The sequence below is a fragment of the Coloeus monedula genome, assembly GCF_965178545.1.
Source record: "Coloeus monedula genome assembly, chromosome: 3".
NCBI classification, from domain to species: domain Eukaryota; kingdom Metazoa; phylum Chordata; class Aves; order Passeriformes; family Corvidae; genus Coloeus; species Coloeus monedula.
In genome coordinates, this window is record NC_138783.1 from 109,949,654 (window position 1) to 109,968,325 (window position 18,672).

An 18,672-nucleotide genomic window follows, 5' to 3' on the forward strand; every position below is an offset into this window, starting at 1 on the left:
AATGACAACTTGATAAGATCATGGCAAGATGAAAGAGGAAATATTTGCTTGAGAGATCCATGGCATCCCTAGATCAGAGATCATCACAATAAGGACTAGATGCAGCAGATCATCGGGAGAGGAGACCGTGGGTGGCCATAGCCTCCAAAGTGAAAAGCTGCATATGTAGAGCCCAGTCTGGCTTGGTAAGAGTGCACCTTGGGATCACCAACACTCCAACACCACCCACACCAGAATCCTCATCCTATCCTGTTGGGCCCTATAGGAGACTCTGAACCCCTGACTGCTCACTGTCCCTGAAGGGTGAACATGCTGTGCATCTGTGGTAACGGGTCAGCACACAAAAAAAGTGCCAGTGTGATTTTTGTTTCCATGACTGTCATCATGTTAGGCAAGATGGATGTTTTGTGTGATTAAGACATTAGTAGTAAGATATATAACAAAAACTGGAATATTGTTCAGTGTGATAAAGGACAGCATAACTGCAGATGGATTTTGTTAGTTGTTTCCAATTAATCCACCAGCTTCTCTGCAAAGTGGTTAAAGGTGCAGTGTTTCATTGCCCTGCAACACACGCCCTTTACAACCTGATCATCTAGCAGCCAGCTATCATCGAGATCCCTGCCATATTTCCTGCTTGTGACCTGTGGAAAATGCCCCACTGATTGCTTTAATTGTAGCTTTCTAGAGACAGTTTTTCCTGTTTTCCATATTTTTATATAATTCTCACTCATGAACGTATTTTTTAGTTGCAACTGCTGCTAGGAGATGCATCATTTAAACTTTACTCTTTTAATATACAGTATACTGTAGTAAATACACATATGGTATACTATAGGATATAATATAGTATACTCTCTTAATATAGTATACTAAAATAATATCTGACATTTTCTGTTTCAAAAATAGTGTGGCCAGCAGGACCAGGGCAGTGATGGTCCCTCTGTACTCGACACTGGGGAGGCCACATCTCAAGTCCCATGTCCAGTTCTGAGCCACTCAAGAGAAGACATTGAGGTGCTGGAGCGAGCCCCGAGAAGGCCAACAAAGCTGAGGAAGGGTCTGAGGGAGCTAGAGTTGTTTAGTCTGGAGAAAAGGAGGCTTAGAGAAGACCTTATTGCTCTCTACAAGTTTTTTCACTGAAAGGGCTGTCAAGCATTGCAACAAGCTGCCCAGGGAGGTGGTGGAGTCACCATCCCTGGAAGAGTTCAGGAAACGACTGGATATGGCACTTAGTACTGTGGTTTAGTTGACGTCAAAAGTTGGGCTTTTCCAGCCTTAATGATTCTATGATTTCTTATAGAAAGAGTCAGGTGAGAATACAAACACTTACTTATCCTGAGTGAATAACTAAATAAGCAGTACAGACTGCATAGACCAACTCAATTCCTTGCTTACCTAAGTAGAAATTAAAAGATCATAAAAAGTCAAGAGAAACATATACTGTGTCTTTCCCATAGACAAAAATACAAGAAGGAACTGCTTGGATGCTGATTCAGTATTCAAAGCATGAGATGAGATGGTAAAGAGCATATCTGATAACCTAATGTAAGGAGATTGTGAAACACCTTGATAAGTGCATTCACTTATTCTTTTGAGTTCCTTCCTCATCTTCTTTTCAGCATAGCTCCTGTTTCTGACCTTAAATATGATCATTTAGATTCAATTTGTCTTGATTTGTGCTATGAGGACACCACTTTTGAGTGCATATTTGTCAGAATTATAGAAAACCATACTGTCTACAAGCCCTATTGCCCATAACAGAGTCAAGACTTGCTTTTCCTCTCCCTGTGCATTCTGACCAGTTGCCTTAAGAATGGCTGCCTTTAGCTTTCATGTCTTATGCAAACATGGCATTTAAAAATTCTGTGAGAAGGTGATGTAGAGGGATTCCTTGTGGAATATAGGATACCCCAGGAAAGCTTGGGCATCCCAGGGCTGTTGCAGAAGTACCCCTGATGGGGCCTCCGGCTGAAAACAGCCTTGCAAGGCACCTGCCAGCCAGCAGCCTTGAACAGCCTTGGGAAAAGGTATACACTGGTCAGCTCCCCCGCTGCTTAGAGGCTTTCTCATGGGAAAGGGGAGTGAACTTTGGAAAAAAGTATAACTTGGTGTAATGGAATAATAAAACTGGAGCACGATGCTCAAATCGGATCGGTGTTCGTATCGTGACTCTGGCTGGATTCCCCTGCTCCCGGGACCCCCCCCCTGCAACAAGGTGACTGAGATTTTTCATTGCATTTTGTCTGAACTTCCTTAGTACTTTAGAGTCATTGCTATCAAGGTGGCAAGACAACCTTCCCTCCTTTTAAGTAGGGATTTTTTAATGTTTCATGCAGTAATTGAATGCAACCCTGTAATGGAACCCTGTTTCTACTTGTATGATAAACTATGTTGCTTATACCTGATTGCATTATGTGTCTCATGCCTGACTTCTTTGTACCAAATGCCAAATGGGCCTTTTATATTACTTTTTTTTTCCCAAAGAAAACTGGTTCTTGACTTAAAATGCCAATATATATATGATTATTTACTACAGAGAAAAGACAAACAAACAAAACCAAACCAAAACAGAAACCCCAAAAAGAAAACAAAAAAAACCCCACATTCGAAAATTGGATAATATTTTTTTTTCCAATCCAGCACTCAGTAACTCTGTTATAAGATAGAATATACAGAACATACACAGCTTGTTCATGCACAGACAGAGCATCACAGATTGTTTCATCCTGTGGCCAAAGACTAGGTCAAAAAAAATTAAAAATTGAAAAATTGAAAACAGTCTCATTTAATATGTTTTTTAGAACTGTGCTCACCTGTGTCTTGGCCAATACTTATAGCTTTCAGCAGAATTCCAAGTGGAATTACAATTCATCACAAATTATTATTACTGTTCTCAGGGAGTTATGTCAGAGTTTGTTGGGACTTTTTTTTACTGTAAAGGATCTTATTGTTACTAATAGCTTAGGATATAGGGTAAACTTATATACATATTTAAAACTGTACCAGACTGAACAGAAGAAATTACTTGTTTCATCCTTTTCCAATGAAATCTTAGTTTCGATAGAAACTTGGGCACTCTAAAAGCATCCTATTTTTAAGTCAGCAATCTATGTTCTCACACTAGTATTGCCAGGAATTAAATGTGATGGACTTAAACTGGCATATCAATCAAACACACTATGAAAAGCAGACAGAAGAGAAAAATGGCTGTTCTGTGCAATAACACCTGTCATGTAGATCATTGAAAAAAGTGGAAGTATTACCGAAGTCAGTGATATGAGCATCAATATTTAATAAGACTGGGATACAAAAACACAGAAAAGAAAGCTGTACCAGCGCAGAAAAAACAAGATTTTTTTTTTCATAACTTTAATAATAATATAGCTACTTTAATAATTCTCTAAGCAAGAACCTAATAGGATGTCCATGTCAACTTTGCCACTGCTGTTGAAAAATAACTGCAGCTATCATGTGCAGGGTGAGATTTTTCCCTTCAGAACTCCCAAACATAAAAAAAAAGAAAGCAGCCATAAAAATCACACTTATTCTTAAAGTGTTGATCCAGAAACACCCCCAAAATCTGATGGAGCCACTTCCTTTGACAAAGGCAGGTATGAAAGGTCCTGTGCAAACACAGTTATTTGCAACCATTTAAAAATAAGATCATTGTTTCTTAGTAAGACCATCTTTCATAACGTTACTTCTTCCTGGAAAGTAGGACCTAAAATATAGGCAATGGTTTAAAGAAATTAACATCAATAGGAGTTGCATTTGATCCAGTTGGAATATCACATCCCTGTACACAACACAGATACCTCAAAGCGTAACAAAAAAAGTGATACACAAAAATCACAAGTGCTTACAGGACTGGGGTGGGGCACCTCATCATCACCAACAGTGATATATCAACATCCAAAAATGCAGTTTTAACACTGATGTGGTCTGCCCAAAACTAAATACTTTGTGGTTTGAAGGACGGTCTTTGCTTTGGGTTGTCTAGGGGTTTTGTTACCTCTAAGGCATACTTTTTTAAAAAAAATATTTTGAGCATTTAAACACATGGGAGGAATTGCCAATCCTCCTGATGTGAAAGGCAGACTATAAAAAAGGATATATGTGTGAGAGGCACAAAGTGTCCCCACTACCTCCGGCAGAGGGAGGTTTAGGGATGGTACAGAGCAGCAGGGGAGGGCAGGAGCCCATTGGAGGTCCTAGCCAAGGGGTGCAGGTGAGGAGCTGGGCTGGTGACAAGTTTCTCCCTTGCTTTCAGCCTCACTGACTAACAGGGCATGACACTGACACACACAGAGATGATGGACCTGTTTCAGTGATGTAGGAAGATCGAGAGAGAGATCCACCAGTCCTAAATGTACATGCTCGCACCTGCTCTTTTACTCTCAGCACTGAATCTGAGACATGTGATGACTCTTTTGTAGATAGGGAGAATGGTCAATATGATTTGCTCGAGCTTCAGTAGGTTTCCATAAGAGAGCATTCAGATAAATGGAGACAATAGCTCAAAAATTGGTTTTTTCTACTGGTTTTATTTTTGAACTTCTGAAGCATAATGTAAATCCACTAAAGTCTTATTTTTCTGCATGAAGAGTTGTGCTTTGGAGATTCTGAAGATGATTAGATGTAATAGTAATGAATTCTGAGCACGGAAATGATGATGTCTACTGCCAGCAAAAATCATGCAAATTTGTAAATGTTTACAAATTCACAAGCTAGACATATGCACCACTGAGACCAATATTGTAGTGCTATATTTAGCTTGCTCCTATTCCCCTCTCAAGATACATATACAATAATAACTTCAAGTGAACAATTTTATTTAGATTAATCCATTTTACTTACACTGCAACAAAAAGGATAAGAATTTGAATAGAAATCTAGGAGGTGAAAGGCCAAGTGTGAGGAAAAAAAGGTGAAAGATCTCAATAAACGTAACTTCATTATTTTTTCCCCTAGTAAAACATATTACAAATGACAGTCCACTGCCCTCTATTGCCAGCAGTAGTGATTACTTCGCTTACTTGGCATGTCTAATACATCTCAGGGAAGCTCTTGTTATTCTACAAGAGTCTACAAAATGAAGAATGCAAAGACAAATAATTTTAACATAATAAAAATGCATGTATTTTAGTTTCCCTAATTTTACTAATTCACTCAGAAATTTCAGATTAACAGCCTGTGATACTGCATCATCTTAGATACGTTTAAAATGTAGTCTGTGCTCACTCAGACATTTCTAATGGTGAAAGTGTTTTGTCATGCTCATTGTTTCACATCATATGCTTCCACACGTGTTAGGAGCCATTTCTGTGAAAAACATTTTAACCCCTCAAATTTGATTTGGAGAAGTAACATAACGTTTGCACATGGAAACAAAAGATATTGAGAATATCTTCACAGACTTCAGTGGCCCTACTGCAGTAGTGAGAGCCCTAACTCTCTCTGACTAATGGGGATTTCTTCAAAGGGCTGCTGCACTCACAGGCAGGATGTCTGTGGCACCACTGCCACCTTAGCCAAGGAATGGGATCAGGCTTGGAGATGGGTGTAGTTCTGGTGGAGAAAGAGCCCATTTTCCCCGTGGAAAAGCTGCTCCTGAACTGTAGCTTGTTTTGAATTTATGTCCACCAAGGCAAAGCAGAGGAAACATGTCAGTGCTTGTACAGTCATGGGAGCAGACAGAAGCCAGCCTCACTTGGAAGCAAAAGGTTTTTTGAGACACACAGCCAGCAGCCTCAGCTCCACCAAAAGACTTGCAGATAATGAGGTGGAAGGAGAAGTTTCACTTACCATCAAAGTGAAAATTAATCTGCTCTCCAAGAGCTGTCTTGTTAAACTGCAATCATTTAGACATTTTTTGGGGGAAAAAAAAACCCACAACAGGCAAAGTTGTAAAGTCTCCTAGTAATGGGAGAATGTTTTGGAGGAGAAATATTAGAAAACCCCTTCCCTTCATGAACACAATAAAAAAAAATCTTCACTGTCTGAACATTAATTTTTAAAAAACCCCTAAAATGTAATCACAACCAATATAGAGACAGTTCGATTAGCTTTTTTGTTAATGTTGAACACGTCCCTTTGTGACTTTGAAGCAGAACCAAAACCAATTTTTCTCCTTTCTAGGTTTTCAGTGAAAGGGTTCTTTTCAGTACTGACAATTTGCAAAGCATCTCCAGCTGTGTGATAGCCACAGTGGGTCATGAGGCTCAGGCTTCTGATGTTACCCAGAACGGGAAAAATAGAGAAGCCCTTCCTCTTAAACACGACTTTGGTTTTGACATGCTGCATTGTGACACCACACAGCTTCTGGTGTTCCTTGTTCTTACAGTAGTGACGGCATAAAATCTCTATCTCCAGCACTCAGGCCTCTACACTGGGCAAAATTAAATACTTATAAATAATAACTGGATTATATAGGGAGATACTTCAAGAGTAAGCTGCAAAATTGCTTTGTAAACAAAATATAAAAAGTCATCAAGTTACTAAAACTCAAAGCTCACATATAGTGTTGATGCTATATGTAAAATTCAATGCATGAGGATATTTGTGTCTTTAAACTGTGCCTGTTTCAGTTCTTAGTAACGTTCTGTTCATGATAACTTTCTTGGCCATACAAAAAAAAATCTATAAAATATATATTAATAGATAGTACAGGTTCCAAAATGAAATTCTAAGTAAAATAAGTAGCAATATTGCCACTGATATTACCTTAAAAATTACAGTGAAAATACCTTTTAAGTTATTTTTCATTCCAAAGGAAATTTAATTGAAGCATAATAAATATTCACACAGCTAGAATCCCATTTTACTGCATCATAAGAAAAACACAGAATATAGAGCAATAATAGCTTATTTTATATATATTTATATATATATATCAATGCAAATAATTCTGAGCATGTGTATTGCCTGATACTTCCTTACGTATTCTGGAGATATCCAAAAAATAAAAATCTCTTAAGCCGTAGCAATGCAAATGTGTTTTCTACACCAGATTTAAACATCATTTGGCTTCAAAAGCTTTTAATTTAATGATACAGAATGGACATGATGGGCCTTTGGTGTGTTCTTGCAAGATGTATTATAGAAAGGTTACTGGCACAAGAAAGCCTAGTATTTTAAAACAGGATGTGTCCCAAGGGTAGTGTTGATCACACAGAGCTGCAACTCAAAGTTAAGAACTATTAATCTTCAATGAGAGTTCTGGTTATTTGCCACACTGTAGCAGAAAAAAGTCATTTGGCTCCCACATTAGGAAGCTGTTCTTTCTCACTTTTACTGTAGTACTTAGAAAGGCTGGCAATCAAACAGAATGCTTAGGTATCTAGGATGGACAAATATCAATCATGGTATCTAACCAACAACAAATAACGCCTACAAATTTTTTTTTTTACAGATTTATCACAAATTATACCATTTTAAATCTATCAGGTTTTCTGAGAGTTTTCTTTCAGAAGAAAAAATAAATTCTGAGGCTGCTCACAAGGTATTATCCATGTCTAATCAATGAACTCAGCTATTATCTACCATACTCACTTTTAACACGTGAACTTTAAAGAACTGATAGGAGTTTTAGCACAGACACAATTTCAAAATTTTACTAACAGTCCATCTTTTTTTTTGCCCTGGAAGTAATGTTCTTATATGTGATATGTGATCCTCCTTTATATTTATCTCCAAATTAGGTGCTCCTTAGATGAACAGAGCACAGATTTCTTTCTGGTGAAATTCAGAAGAACTCTAATGATCTAGTAGCAACATGGAGCTCAGCAAACTTTTATTTATTGTGTTTCTCCAGCAGGCTTTTGTGCAGGCACTAAATTCTCTGTAAGTGGCTAAAGCACCACAGCTATCCAAATGAACTTCTCTGAACTTGTCTACAGCAATATTTAAGTTCTGTCCTGCAAAGCCAGTGCTGATGTACTCTCTGGAACTGAACTCTGAAACAGAAATCCTACAACACCAGCACACCCTACTGATAGTTTTTATTACCTGAAACAACTAGGGATCCTTTCTGGTCTCGTAGAAAGGCATAGGCAACTACTGCTCTGATTTTAGAAAAAACAACATACCAGCAGACATCAGTGAAGCTTGAGCACACTGATCAGAACCTCAAAGTATAGGATTTAATTCTAATTTTCCTACCAGTCACCCACTCATCTAAGCAGCTGTCTTCATTTGACATTTAGGTTAGCTGTCAAGAAAGCAGTCTGGAGAGAGCTAATATTGAACATTTTAATCTGTGTTTTTCTGATTTGTTGCCAGCCTCCATCCCTCCCTTCAGCTCCTCTTCTTGGTTATTAACTGCTGTCCAGAAATATGGCTAAAGACACAGATTATTCACAGGGGTAAACACATTTCCATAGAAGCAGAATCTTAAACAGTGTTGCCAAATGAGACTATTTTTGTCTTCTCTACAGAATTTCACCCAATTACTCCCATCCCAGAGTCTTCACACTGAAATCACCTTTTCATGAGTCGCTTTTAAAAATTATTTTAATTTGAAGTCATTGTGAGTGATAGCATGGAAAACTGAGCGAGTGTGTCAGCAAATGCAGCACTGCAAATTTCTCTATTGAATGCCAGACTTATTGCAGTGCTCTCTCTCTGGACCTCAACTATCTGACACGTTTCCTCAAAAGACCAGTAAACAGTTCATGTGTGTCAGCCATTCCTGTTGTCTGATATGCAGAAGGCACTTAACCTACAATCACAAGAGACCACTAAAGAGTCTTGAATAATTTCAGGTTGCCCATGATCTCAAGAAGGTGAAAAGAACTGAGATCATCACCACACATCCCATAATATGTCATGCACAAACCCTGAATAATTAAATTATTTTAACTGCTGTGTAGTTTGACTAAAGTTGTAAGCAATGCTCTCTTGTGTGTTCCCTTTATCCCTGCATAGACCACTCCACTGAACAATTTAGGTGCTTTTCAAAACAATTTAATTAGTAAAGGTGTATTTAATTTTGCTGACTGCTGTTCTACTAGCCACACATATTCTAAATGAAGCTGTCAACCTTACTTTCTTTGGCACAGGTTGCATCATTACAGTTTCTTCACATGATCACACAAGAATGGAATCTAATTCCACAGTCACCACACATCTAACTACCTCCTAATATTTCCATCTGCCCATAAAAAGGTGCCATTTTTCACAACTTAAATTCTCCACTTAAAGGACAACTACCAAATGATCTTGGTAAAAGCTAAGTAATGTAATATTTGGTATCCTTTCATCTATTTTCATATTCTGATTCATCAAAACAAAAGGGAAGAAAATCCAAGCATGAGGTAAAGAAACCATAAAAAATTACCCACTTTTTTTCCTCCCCAAATTTAACATCTTTTATATTCTGACACTTGTTCCTATGCAGTTGGAGATTAATAATTACAGTGTTTACATGAAAAAGTCTACTGTCATCTATAGTGTCTTTGACTATGTGGTGGAATTATCTTTTTTCTTTTTTTGCAGAAATGTGGGCAATATACATAAACCTCTGAATTTGCAAGTGATCTTATGAACATCTGTTATTTGATATCACAGACTAAAACATTGAAAGCTCCTTCACAAATTAACATTCTTTCATGAAACCCACTTATAGGTTAAGCTTTGACCTCCAGCTAGCCGTAAGGGTATACCCTGAAATTCAAGCTGCCAAAACTTCCAGTTATTAGAACATGTCCTTCTCTGTACTAGTAACAGATACTTCTACTGCTGACATTAAAATTGTCAGTAATTTGAGACACTCTCTCTATAATGAGGGAACAAAAAAATGTCCATATTTCTTTTGTCATAGGAATTTACCCTTTCCTTTTTAGGGCTGGGTGTTGCTTTTTGATTTTTTACTTCTTTTTCTTTTTTTTTTTTTTTTTTTTTTTTTTTTTTTTGTGATGGAATTTTCATGTTTTCCTTATAGAATTAATTAGCATATACAAGCTCTTTCCTATATGCAAGTAAAGAGTATTTCCATCTTCAGTAGCACTTTCTTTTTTGAAGCCTATTATTCAATGAATGAGTCAAAATGTTCAATCAGTGAGGCAACATAAAATCGTTTACAATGGGGTACAGGCACTGTTAAGGTGATTTTTGTGTCTGTTTCAAAGTTGCAGCAGAGAGCTGCTAAACTTGCAGGACTGTGACAGATTTGCATTCTCTCAAATCACACAGTTCAGGTTTCAGTTATATCAATTTTTAAAAGTTGGTATCTGAGCAAAACCTGTCATACCCAGGACTAGACATATCTCTGTGAGAGCTCTAATTACAGTTCTATTATTAAAAACTAGGTTATAATACTTTCCTTTAATATCATTACATACAGCCTGCAGAACTTCGTTATTTTATAAATAAACTTCATCCAAGGACAAAGAAAAGTTCTTTCTGAATTAAATGATGTCAAATTATTATGTTCCACATTTTAAAAATTGCTTTAAGTTTCAACATATTGCATACCATTTAGACAGTAAACCAAGAAGGTATCACTAAAGAAAGTCACACCCTATGTCTATGATTACAACGGGGAAAAGAGAGGTCTCTTGGATTACCTTCTCCCATTTCTTATACTTTGAATTTACTGTTCTATCTCACAAACATTAAAGCCAACTTTTGGCCTTTCCTACTGGAACTTTGATGATTTTCTTATAGATGTGTCACATACTTTAATTTTCAAGGCCCAGATTTTCTGCATAATCCATTTTCTGGCTAGTAAAAAAAGTAAGAATTAGAGAGAAACCTGGGCTTTTGAGCATCTGTAAGAGGGACCTGCAAAATGTATTTTCCCCACTTTTTCCATTTAAAGCACCTACTCAACTCACCAAAAAAAGTCTGAAGTGAGACACAGCCTCACCTATAGCAACTGAAATATTCCTGATATTTCTGCTATCTTTTCCTAGATACCCTTTCACAGACTTCTTGGTAGCACTCCAGAGGTTTTAGGTTCTACACATCACAGACAGAGAACTGTTAAGATTGTGTGGCTGAAACTTTGTTATGGATTTCATGTTAGGGACTTGACTCCACAGCTAAGAGGTAGCACAGTTCACTGCTAAACTGGAGACATCGGAGTCTAAAGTAGGTACACATGACCCAACTGAAATGTAACTGTGGGCATGGCCAGAGAAAGGACAACTCTTCCCCCACAGGTAAAAATTACATGTGGGTCCTCAACCTACGCTGGTGACACATAAATTAGAAAATTATTTTTCAATTCTTTACAACCTCTCCCATTTAAAAGCATTATTTGTATTTACATCACAGGTCATGTGAAACAACTTGCAAATCTGAGTGTTTTGAAAGCTTAGTTTATGAATAAATACACTGAGACACAGCTGCTCTAAACATTGAATTTTTAGGAAAGTAATGCAACTCTTTGAGGAGAAATGCACTATACACCCAACAAAATGAAGATTTAGAGTACTTAGAACTAAGCTTTTATTTTGACTGTATAAATATGGGGTTTTTTTAATATATGGAAGGTGGTGGATGGGTGAGAATTATCTAACATAATTTCATTTAATCCTAACTATTTTACAGTTAATTAGTGACCTAGATTTCACTATTCACAAATAAGAGAAATGAATGATGTAATATATTTCTCTGTCTTAATTCCAACCCTATAGGCTAATCTGCTCAAACCAGTACCTCTAGAACTACACAGGATTGAATAAAAACCAATTCTACAATCAAAGTAATTCATTTAGCACTTTTACAAAGCTGACAATGATGAGAAATCACTAACAAGGAGTAGCCTGTTCACTGAAATCAATTCCACAGCTAGAAACAGAGATGGATTTGAACCACCTCAAACAAATCAGGAGAAGAAGAGGGACATACTGTAGGTTTCACAAGGAGATCCACTTTCATGTTTTGAAGATCACATCTCTGAGCTGTTAGAAGAGGGAGAAAGACTGTCCTGGGACAGCAAGACCTCCTGTCCTAAAATCCCCAGAAAGAAGTAATTTCTTCAAGATTTAAAGATCAAGAATTTTTTGATAGCTGAAATCAGACCCCGTCCAAAAAAACCCAGGTCATGCTTCAGGCAAATAAAAACTTAAATAATGTTTAGGAGGTTTTTCTCAGAGCCCCAATGAAGGAGAGGGAGACTAGTACTTTTACAAATATATGTCTACAAATGCATTTTCACATGCAACTAAAAATACTGTTATAAAACTCAAGTAAAAAGTAGCTAAAACACCATTAAAGTAGAATTGGAATTGGAGGCCTTTAGATCATTCAGATTAACAATTCAAACCTAACATTAAAAGCATCTGTTGATAGGTATTTCCTAAACCCTTCATAATTCTTGTTATTCTTCTGCAGACTTGGTCCGAGTTTCCTCAGTAATTGCAAGCTTTGCTATTCCATAAAACAATAATTTCTGAGAAAATAATGCTTTAGGAGCATGGCATTTTATTTAAATATAGATGCAAAACAGTTACTCTTAATTTTCCACAACGATTTCTGTGACCATAAAAAGGCCTAACTGGTAATACATTTTAAATTAGGCTGTATCAAATGATTGTTGCTGGGGCTACTTATTCATACATGGAAAAGCAAGATTACAAATTACTCAAGCTAAAATCTCACTATTGCCACGAAAAAGAAAATAATTACATATTTCACTTTCTATGAAGCACTTCCATTATCAGAGCCATATAAAAGTTGCCCTTCTTTATTTTTTTTTTTCTGCAATAGTACCATGTTGTGGATTCATTCTGTTTGTGATTCCAGACAGTTCCCAGAGCTTTCCTTGGGCTTATTATTGCCAGCCCAGCTATCCCCCCTCTTCTGTATGCATATGTTTTACTGCTGTCCTAAACATAATATTTCACAGTTGTCTTGTAATTCATCATTTGTTCAAGACTGTATTTCATCCTCATCCAGTCCTCCAAATTGCTGGACATCTCTGCTGTAAAGATGCTGAGCACAAATGGGTGCTGTATAAATCACTTGAATCAGTATAAGAAAATGCTCTAGACCATGGAAAAGCCCTGTGGGACTCCATGATGGACTAAACCACTGCTGAGCATGTTTTTCAACACTATGGTGGTTGTATCCAGATTATCTTACTCCCCTTTTTTAATGAGTAAAATCAGATGGGACACAATCAAAAGCCAGACTAAACAGAAGATACATCACAGCTACTATTTCATTACTGTCTATTGCCTAGTAAAATGACAAATGGTGGGATTGATTTGTTTTATTACTGGCAAATACACTTGAGTAATTATCCTCCAGGAAATAAAGAAAAAAGTTTCAGCAAATTAATAGTTCAAGCAGAATTTTTTCTGAGTATTAAAAATAAAATCTTTATATACTGCCAGAAGGGCATGCTTTAAATAAATTAGTTATTTGGTCTTTTTTTTCCACTCCATTTATGATCTACCATTCTCAAAAATAACTATTTCAAAACATGTTATAATTGACTTTCATAATTTGTTAACTGGATCACACCTCTTATCTCTGACCTTGCTCTTCTCCAATTCATCCAGTTTTATTAAGGATGCAATTGCAATTAGAAACAAGAAAAGACAAGTCTAATAGAGGAAACTCCTTCATATATTAGAAGCATAACGAAGGAATCCAACAAAGAGTAATACAGATGCATCACTAGTTGAGAACAGGCAAAGTAGGGTGAGACAGAGAACATTTTGAGAGAAGGACGGCTTCTTACATTCCAATCACTGCTGAAATCAAAGGAATAAAGCTTGAACATTTTTTTCTAATAAATCAGTCAACTGCATTCAGCAATATCTGAGACTTACAACTGTTATCTTGAAAACTAAACCTCAAAACTAAGTGTAGGAATATCAGGTTTCTTTAGGGTTGTTTTTTTAAATATACAAAAGATATTTTGGTCAATAAATAAATAAATTACCTTAGCAAACTGTGCATTTATCCATTTTGTGAAAGTTTTCTTTTGAACATCTTCCCGTTCATCTGCCAGAGGAAAAAAAAAAGCACTTTATTAGATTATTCAACAAAATAATGCAATATTATTGATTAATGTTTCAGTCTTGGTTTATTCTAAAGCTTTTAATAATACTTCAAACACAGCCAGGAAATCTGTTTGGATGTATTCTGTCTTTGACAATTACATCAACACATTTTGACAGTCTACAGGTCCCCTCCATAGTCATGGTCTATATCCCTAGTTCAACTGACCTATCCTGTGGTTTCTTTTCTTCTGCAAGAGAACATGTTGAAGTAGGATCTGAAACATCCCCTTCTAATTTTTAATTTCATATAGGTATAAAAATACCCAAACATGTCATCAGATGGTTTTGGCATCAGGAAACTCTTCTACAGCATTTCTAGAAAAGTACTTGAAATAACATTATATCCACCTCCTCAAATTCCTTGAGGAAGTAAAACCTTCTGGACCCCAATAATAATTCTCCACTGGCAGCTCCTGATGTACCTTATGCCTTTTCTAACTTGCAACTATTTACCTGTCACAAATTGTTATATATTTTTCCTCCAGTGGAAAAAGAAAAAAAACCCCACACACATATTTGTTCAGCCATACATGAAATTCTTTTTCTATTCTTTAGCATGAAATCTTTATAGAGGGAGATGATTTATCTTAGGCCTTGATTCCTGTATCTAAGTTATAAGTAGTCTTGATGCTGAATGGAACTGGACAAACAAAAGTACAATTCTGATGTATTTTATATAGGTTGAAAGAGAAAAAAAAATATTTCAAACTAGAACTTTGCAAGCATTTGCTCAAAAAGATCTATTAGGCATCATCCCTGAAATATAAAAGACAGACTTTTCTTGGCAAAAAAAAATCAACCCCAACTAGAACTGAAGGGCATATGTGAAAAAGGGTGCAGAATGCTTACAGTAAAATAAAGTTCACTCAATGCAGCCTTTTGGTTTGCAGTAAAATTCTCTACACTTCTTAAATAAAAAGGGATATTAAATTCCCTTCTGAAATGTTCAGCAATTAATAATGTTAATGGATTCAGCCAAATTTGAAAGGTAGGTATAGATGAGCTAGAAGAGAAATGCATGGCATTAATAATTTACTTTGCTTTCCCTCCCTCCACCTGTCCAAGGAGCCAAGACAAGGCAAATCTTTTTGACACAAATATATCCCTTGTTCTTAAAACCTCACCTCAGTAACATGTTAAAAATACCTTTCCCAACAGAATGTTTTCCAGTTTCAAAGATACAAGATATTTATGAAAAAATACTAGAGTTTGCAAAGTCACTATTTCATTACAAAGAACTACTGCATACAAGAAGGAGCTTATTCTAATTGTGTTCAGATGATCTTGAGCGAAAAAAGAATGACAACACAATAGCACAACTGGAAACTTGCCATAGAAGTAATGCATTATATACACTCTGCCACTAATATATATATGAGTATTTGCTACAATAAACTTCCTAGACTTCTACTGCTATCTATCCCAAATAACGCTGTCAGCTTCATTCTTTGGCTGAAGGTAATACTTGAATAGTTAAGAGACTCATCTAAAAGCAACAGCATGTGAAGAAGTTGCATGCTTTTGATTATACATGATGCTAAAAATATTCTTTTTTCCCACAAGCAACACTTCCCTCTGTGTTGACTATAAGTTGTTTATTATATGAATTGCTTCATTCCAGCCACATGCAGTACACAGAAGATGAGAGAAGAAAGATACATTTTCTTGGTGGAAGATAAATATTCAATCTGATGTTTTATTACAAACTTCTTCAGCAACTTCATATAAAATATTACACATAAATAGCTGCTTATGTTTAATCATCTCTGCTAAAACTGCCAAATGCAAATGGATTCAAGGAATAATCTGGCATTTAGCAAGGAAAAGTAAAAAGAGGCAAAACCACCTTTTTCAAACTGCACAAACAATATTATGTGATATTTATCAGGGACAAGGAAATAGACAAAAACACGTCTTCGAACTGTTCAAAGTTCTGCTTTTCCAGCCGAGGCAGCTGTAATAGCATATGTAGTAACAGAGTGGATTGTTTGGTTTTGTTTGCTTGGGTTTTTTTCACAAAGATTGTGTGAAAAGTTGTGAGTGATTCAACTGCTAGTCACCAGTTAATTCATGTCCACTGTGCTAATAAAAATCAGGGTCTCCTGAGAAAAATGAGAGTCAATCCCATAATTTAAATGTTTGAAAGTTATTCAAAGTTCAGGCAATGCTCTGCTACAAATCTATTCCACTGCTGTTATCTTCATATAGAAATCATTGCAAGCACTTTTATCTCTAGGTACTTGCTCTGACAAGTTTATACCACAACAATTTGTTAGTGACAGCCTCCTAACCTAAAAAAGAATCAATCTTTTGGTTATGCAAGGCATGATTTCCCCACTGTAAACATGATCTTTCCAAAAGAGATGTTCTCTTAGCCCAGATTTATGGATTGAATGCTAGATGTGGAAGCTGAATGACATTTATCTAGGTGCTGCAGAAACGTGCCAAGAACACTCCTGTGCCACTTTCATAATGCTGTGTTTATAAGAGATCCTTCAGCAGTGAGCCAGTGAATGTCCTTGCAGGTGCTTTTACTGTGAGACAAGAATAATCAAATGGCCAGGCAGGTAATTCCTTCACTAGTTCAAGAGTAATATGGTATGTTTATTTCCTTTCTTTCAAGCAGAAAGAACTGCAGAATAGTGTACTGTTTCTCCTCAGGTTAGATTTAAACATGAAACACTACATGGATCCTGAATCCCTTTATCACAGTAACAATGGGATCCCTTCCCACAGCAAAAATGCTTTCCTCAATTGATGGACATTGAGTGGAATAGGTTTAACCTCATTTTCTGTAGGTTATCAACTCAGACTCTGAGGTCTACAAAAAGCCTTCCAGAAAACAGAGATACTGAGCAGTAAGATTTCCCTGATTTTCATGCCCGACAGCCTCTAGTACCACTGAACAGATCTTGCTCTAACTACAAATGTGCTCTGATGAGCATCCAGCTTTGCAGCTGTGAATGCAAACCTCTCATATTAGTTAACTGCACATTTGACTTTTGAAGTATTATTCCAGGTTAGGTCTCATAATAAATTATGACCCAGAGAGAAAGTGCAGTATTAATGAAGCTAATCATCTGACAAAGGACAGTTCTGACACTTAATCAGGCAGCAAGGCTAATAGAGACAAGTCGCACACTGAAGGATGCTTGGAACAATCATGATTCAACAGAGCAAAGATGCTATTATTAATGGCAAGTGGTCACCATACCACTTTCCTAGATACTTAATAGCTCATGTTTGCCACCTACCACTCCAATGCAAATTTCTATTTTCCACAAGAAAAACTCCAAGATTTTGTCACCTCTTACTACACTTTTTACTACACTTATTTTTCCACAACACCCTATCTGCTCAAATATCACCAAACATATTAAATAAAAATGGCAACAGGAAAAAACCATTTTAAATACCTGGTATACTCTAGATACTATTCTGAAAGCATAGAGCAGTGTTATCAAGTCACTAAAAAGTAATAATTTTAAACAATTTGAGCTGACAAATACCAAGAGATTGTAAAATGAACCAAGGTTCAGAAACATACACTACATATGCCACTACATCATTCCATTTGTATCATAAAAGCCACTTCCCCACAGAAGACATGTAGCAGTGAGAAGGAAACTTGAACACTTTGGGGCATCCTTCCCTTTTTTTCTAGAGGACCTTCAACCTCTCAACTCTTGACACACCTGAATAAATATTTCTTTCACTAACTCACAGAATGGCTGAAGCTGTAAGGACATCATCTGGTCCAACTGCCCCAGTCAAGCAGGGTCACCTAGAGCAGATTTTACAGGACTATGTGGAGTGTGGTTTTTTTATTGTCTCCAAGGATGGAGACTCCACAGAGTCTCTTCCTAGAGACTACCAAATCAAGACTGCATGTTCTGCCTTCCACAGATCTGAGCAGTGTTTTCCAATGCAAGTGACTGAGAAAATTCTCCTCTAGGGGAAGTACAGCCCAATCTTTAAAAATAGAAGGCATTCAACAAAAGTGTACTGGTACCTGAGGAGTACGGGAAATGAGCCACATCCTCGGATTATAAAGTTCAACTTTAAACAAACAAACAAACAAACAATCATTGTCATTTTCGTGTCAACAAAGATGTGACTTTTGTAGAGTATTTTAATCACTCAGAGACAGGCAGTGATAGGAGGCTCAGTTGTGTGATAGAAGATTTTATGCAACCTTCAGCAAGCAGTTTCATCCCAACTGTGGGAACATAAATAGGAAAGGAGACATCTTATTCTGTTACCCAGTGTTGCCCTGAGTTAAGTTAAACAATAATTGAATAGTTATGTTTTGTCTACCAGAAACTATAAACAAGAAAGAAAGAAAAAAAAAAAAAAAAAGGAAGGAAAAAAGAAAAGAATTCCCATATACTGCTGAAAACTTTGAAAACTTTGAAACAATGGTGTTAAGGCAGGGGTCAATTGCCTCATTCATGGCAACTGCAGGTTTGCAGGTTCATTGGAACATTGCACTTTAGAGAATAAAACCATCAAAACTGCAATTTGATTTTCCAGCAGCCAAACAATGCAGATTGAGAAAAGGTCAGGATTTTCTTCAGTGAGTGGGAGTGAGTACCAGCAATGGTGGGAGCACTAGGAACAAAAGAGGCCACAGATAGTCACATTATTGATA

At 36.6% G+C, this 18,672-nt stretch overlaps 1 protein-coding gene across 5 annotated transcripts in view; it reads right to left on the bottom strand.

Annotated features, from left to right (window-relative positions):
- The window catches only part of DMD (dystrophin), a 999,626-nt gene that overhangs the window by 875,969 nt on the left and 104,985 nt on the right, over positions 1 to 18,672 (bottom strand). For all 5 annotated transcript variants that reach the window (XM_082277447.1, XM_082277448.1, XM_082277450.1 and 2 more), the window contains exon 2: positions 13,901 to 13,962. In XM_082277447.1, coding sequence (XP_082133573.1) covers positions 13,901 to 13,962 — 62 coding nt within the window. The remainder of the gene's footprint in view (positions 1 to 13,900; positions 13,963 to 18,672) is intronic.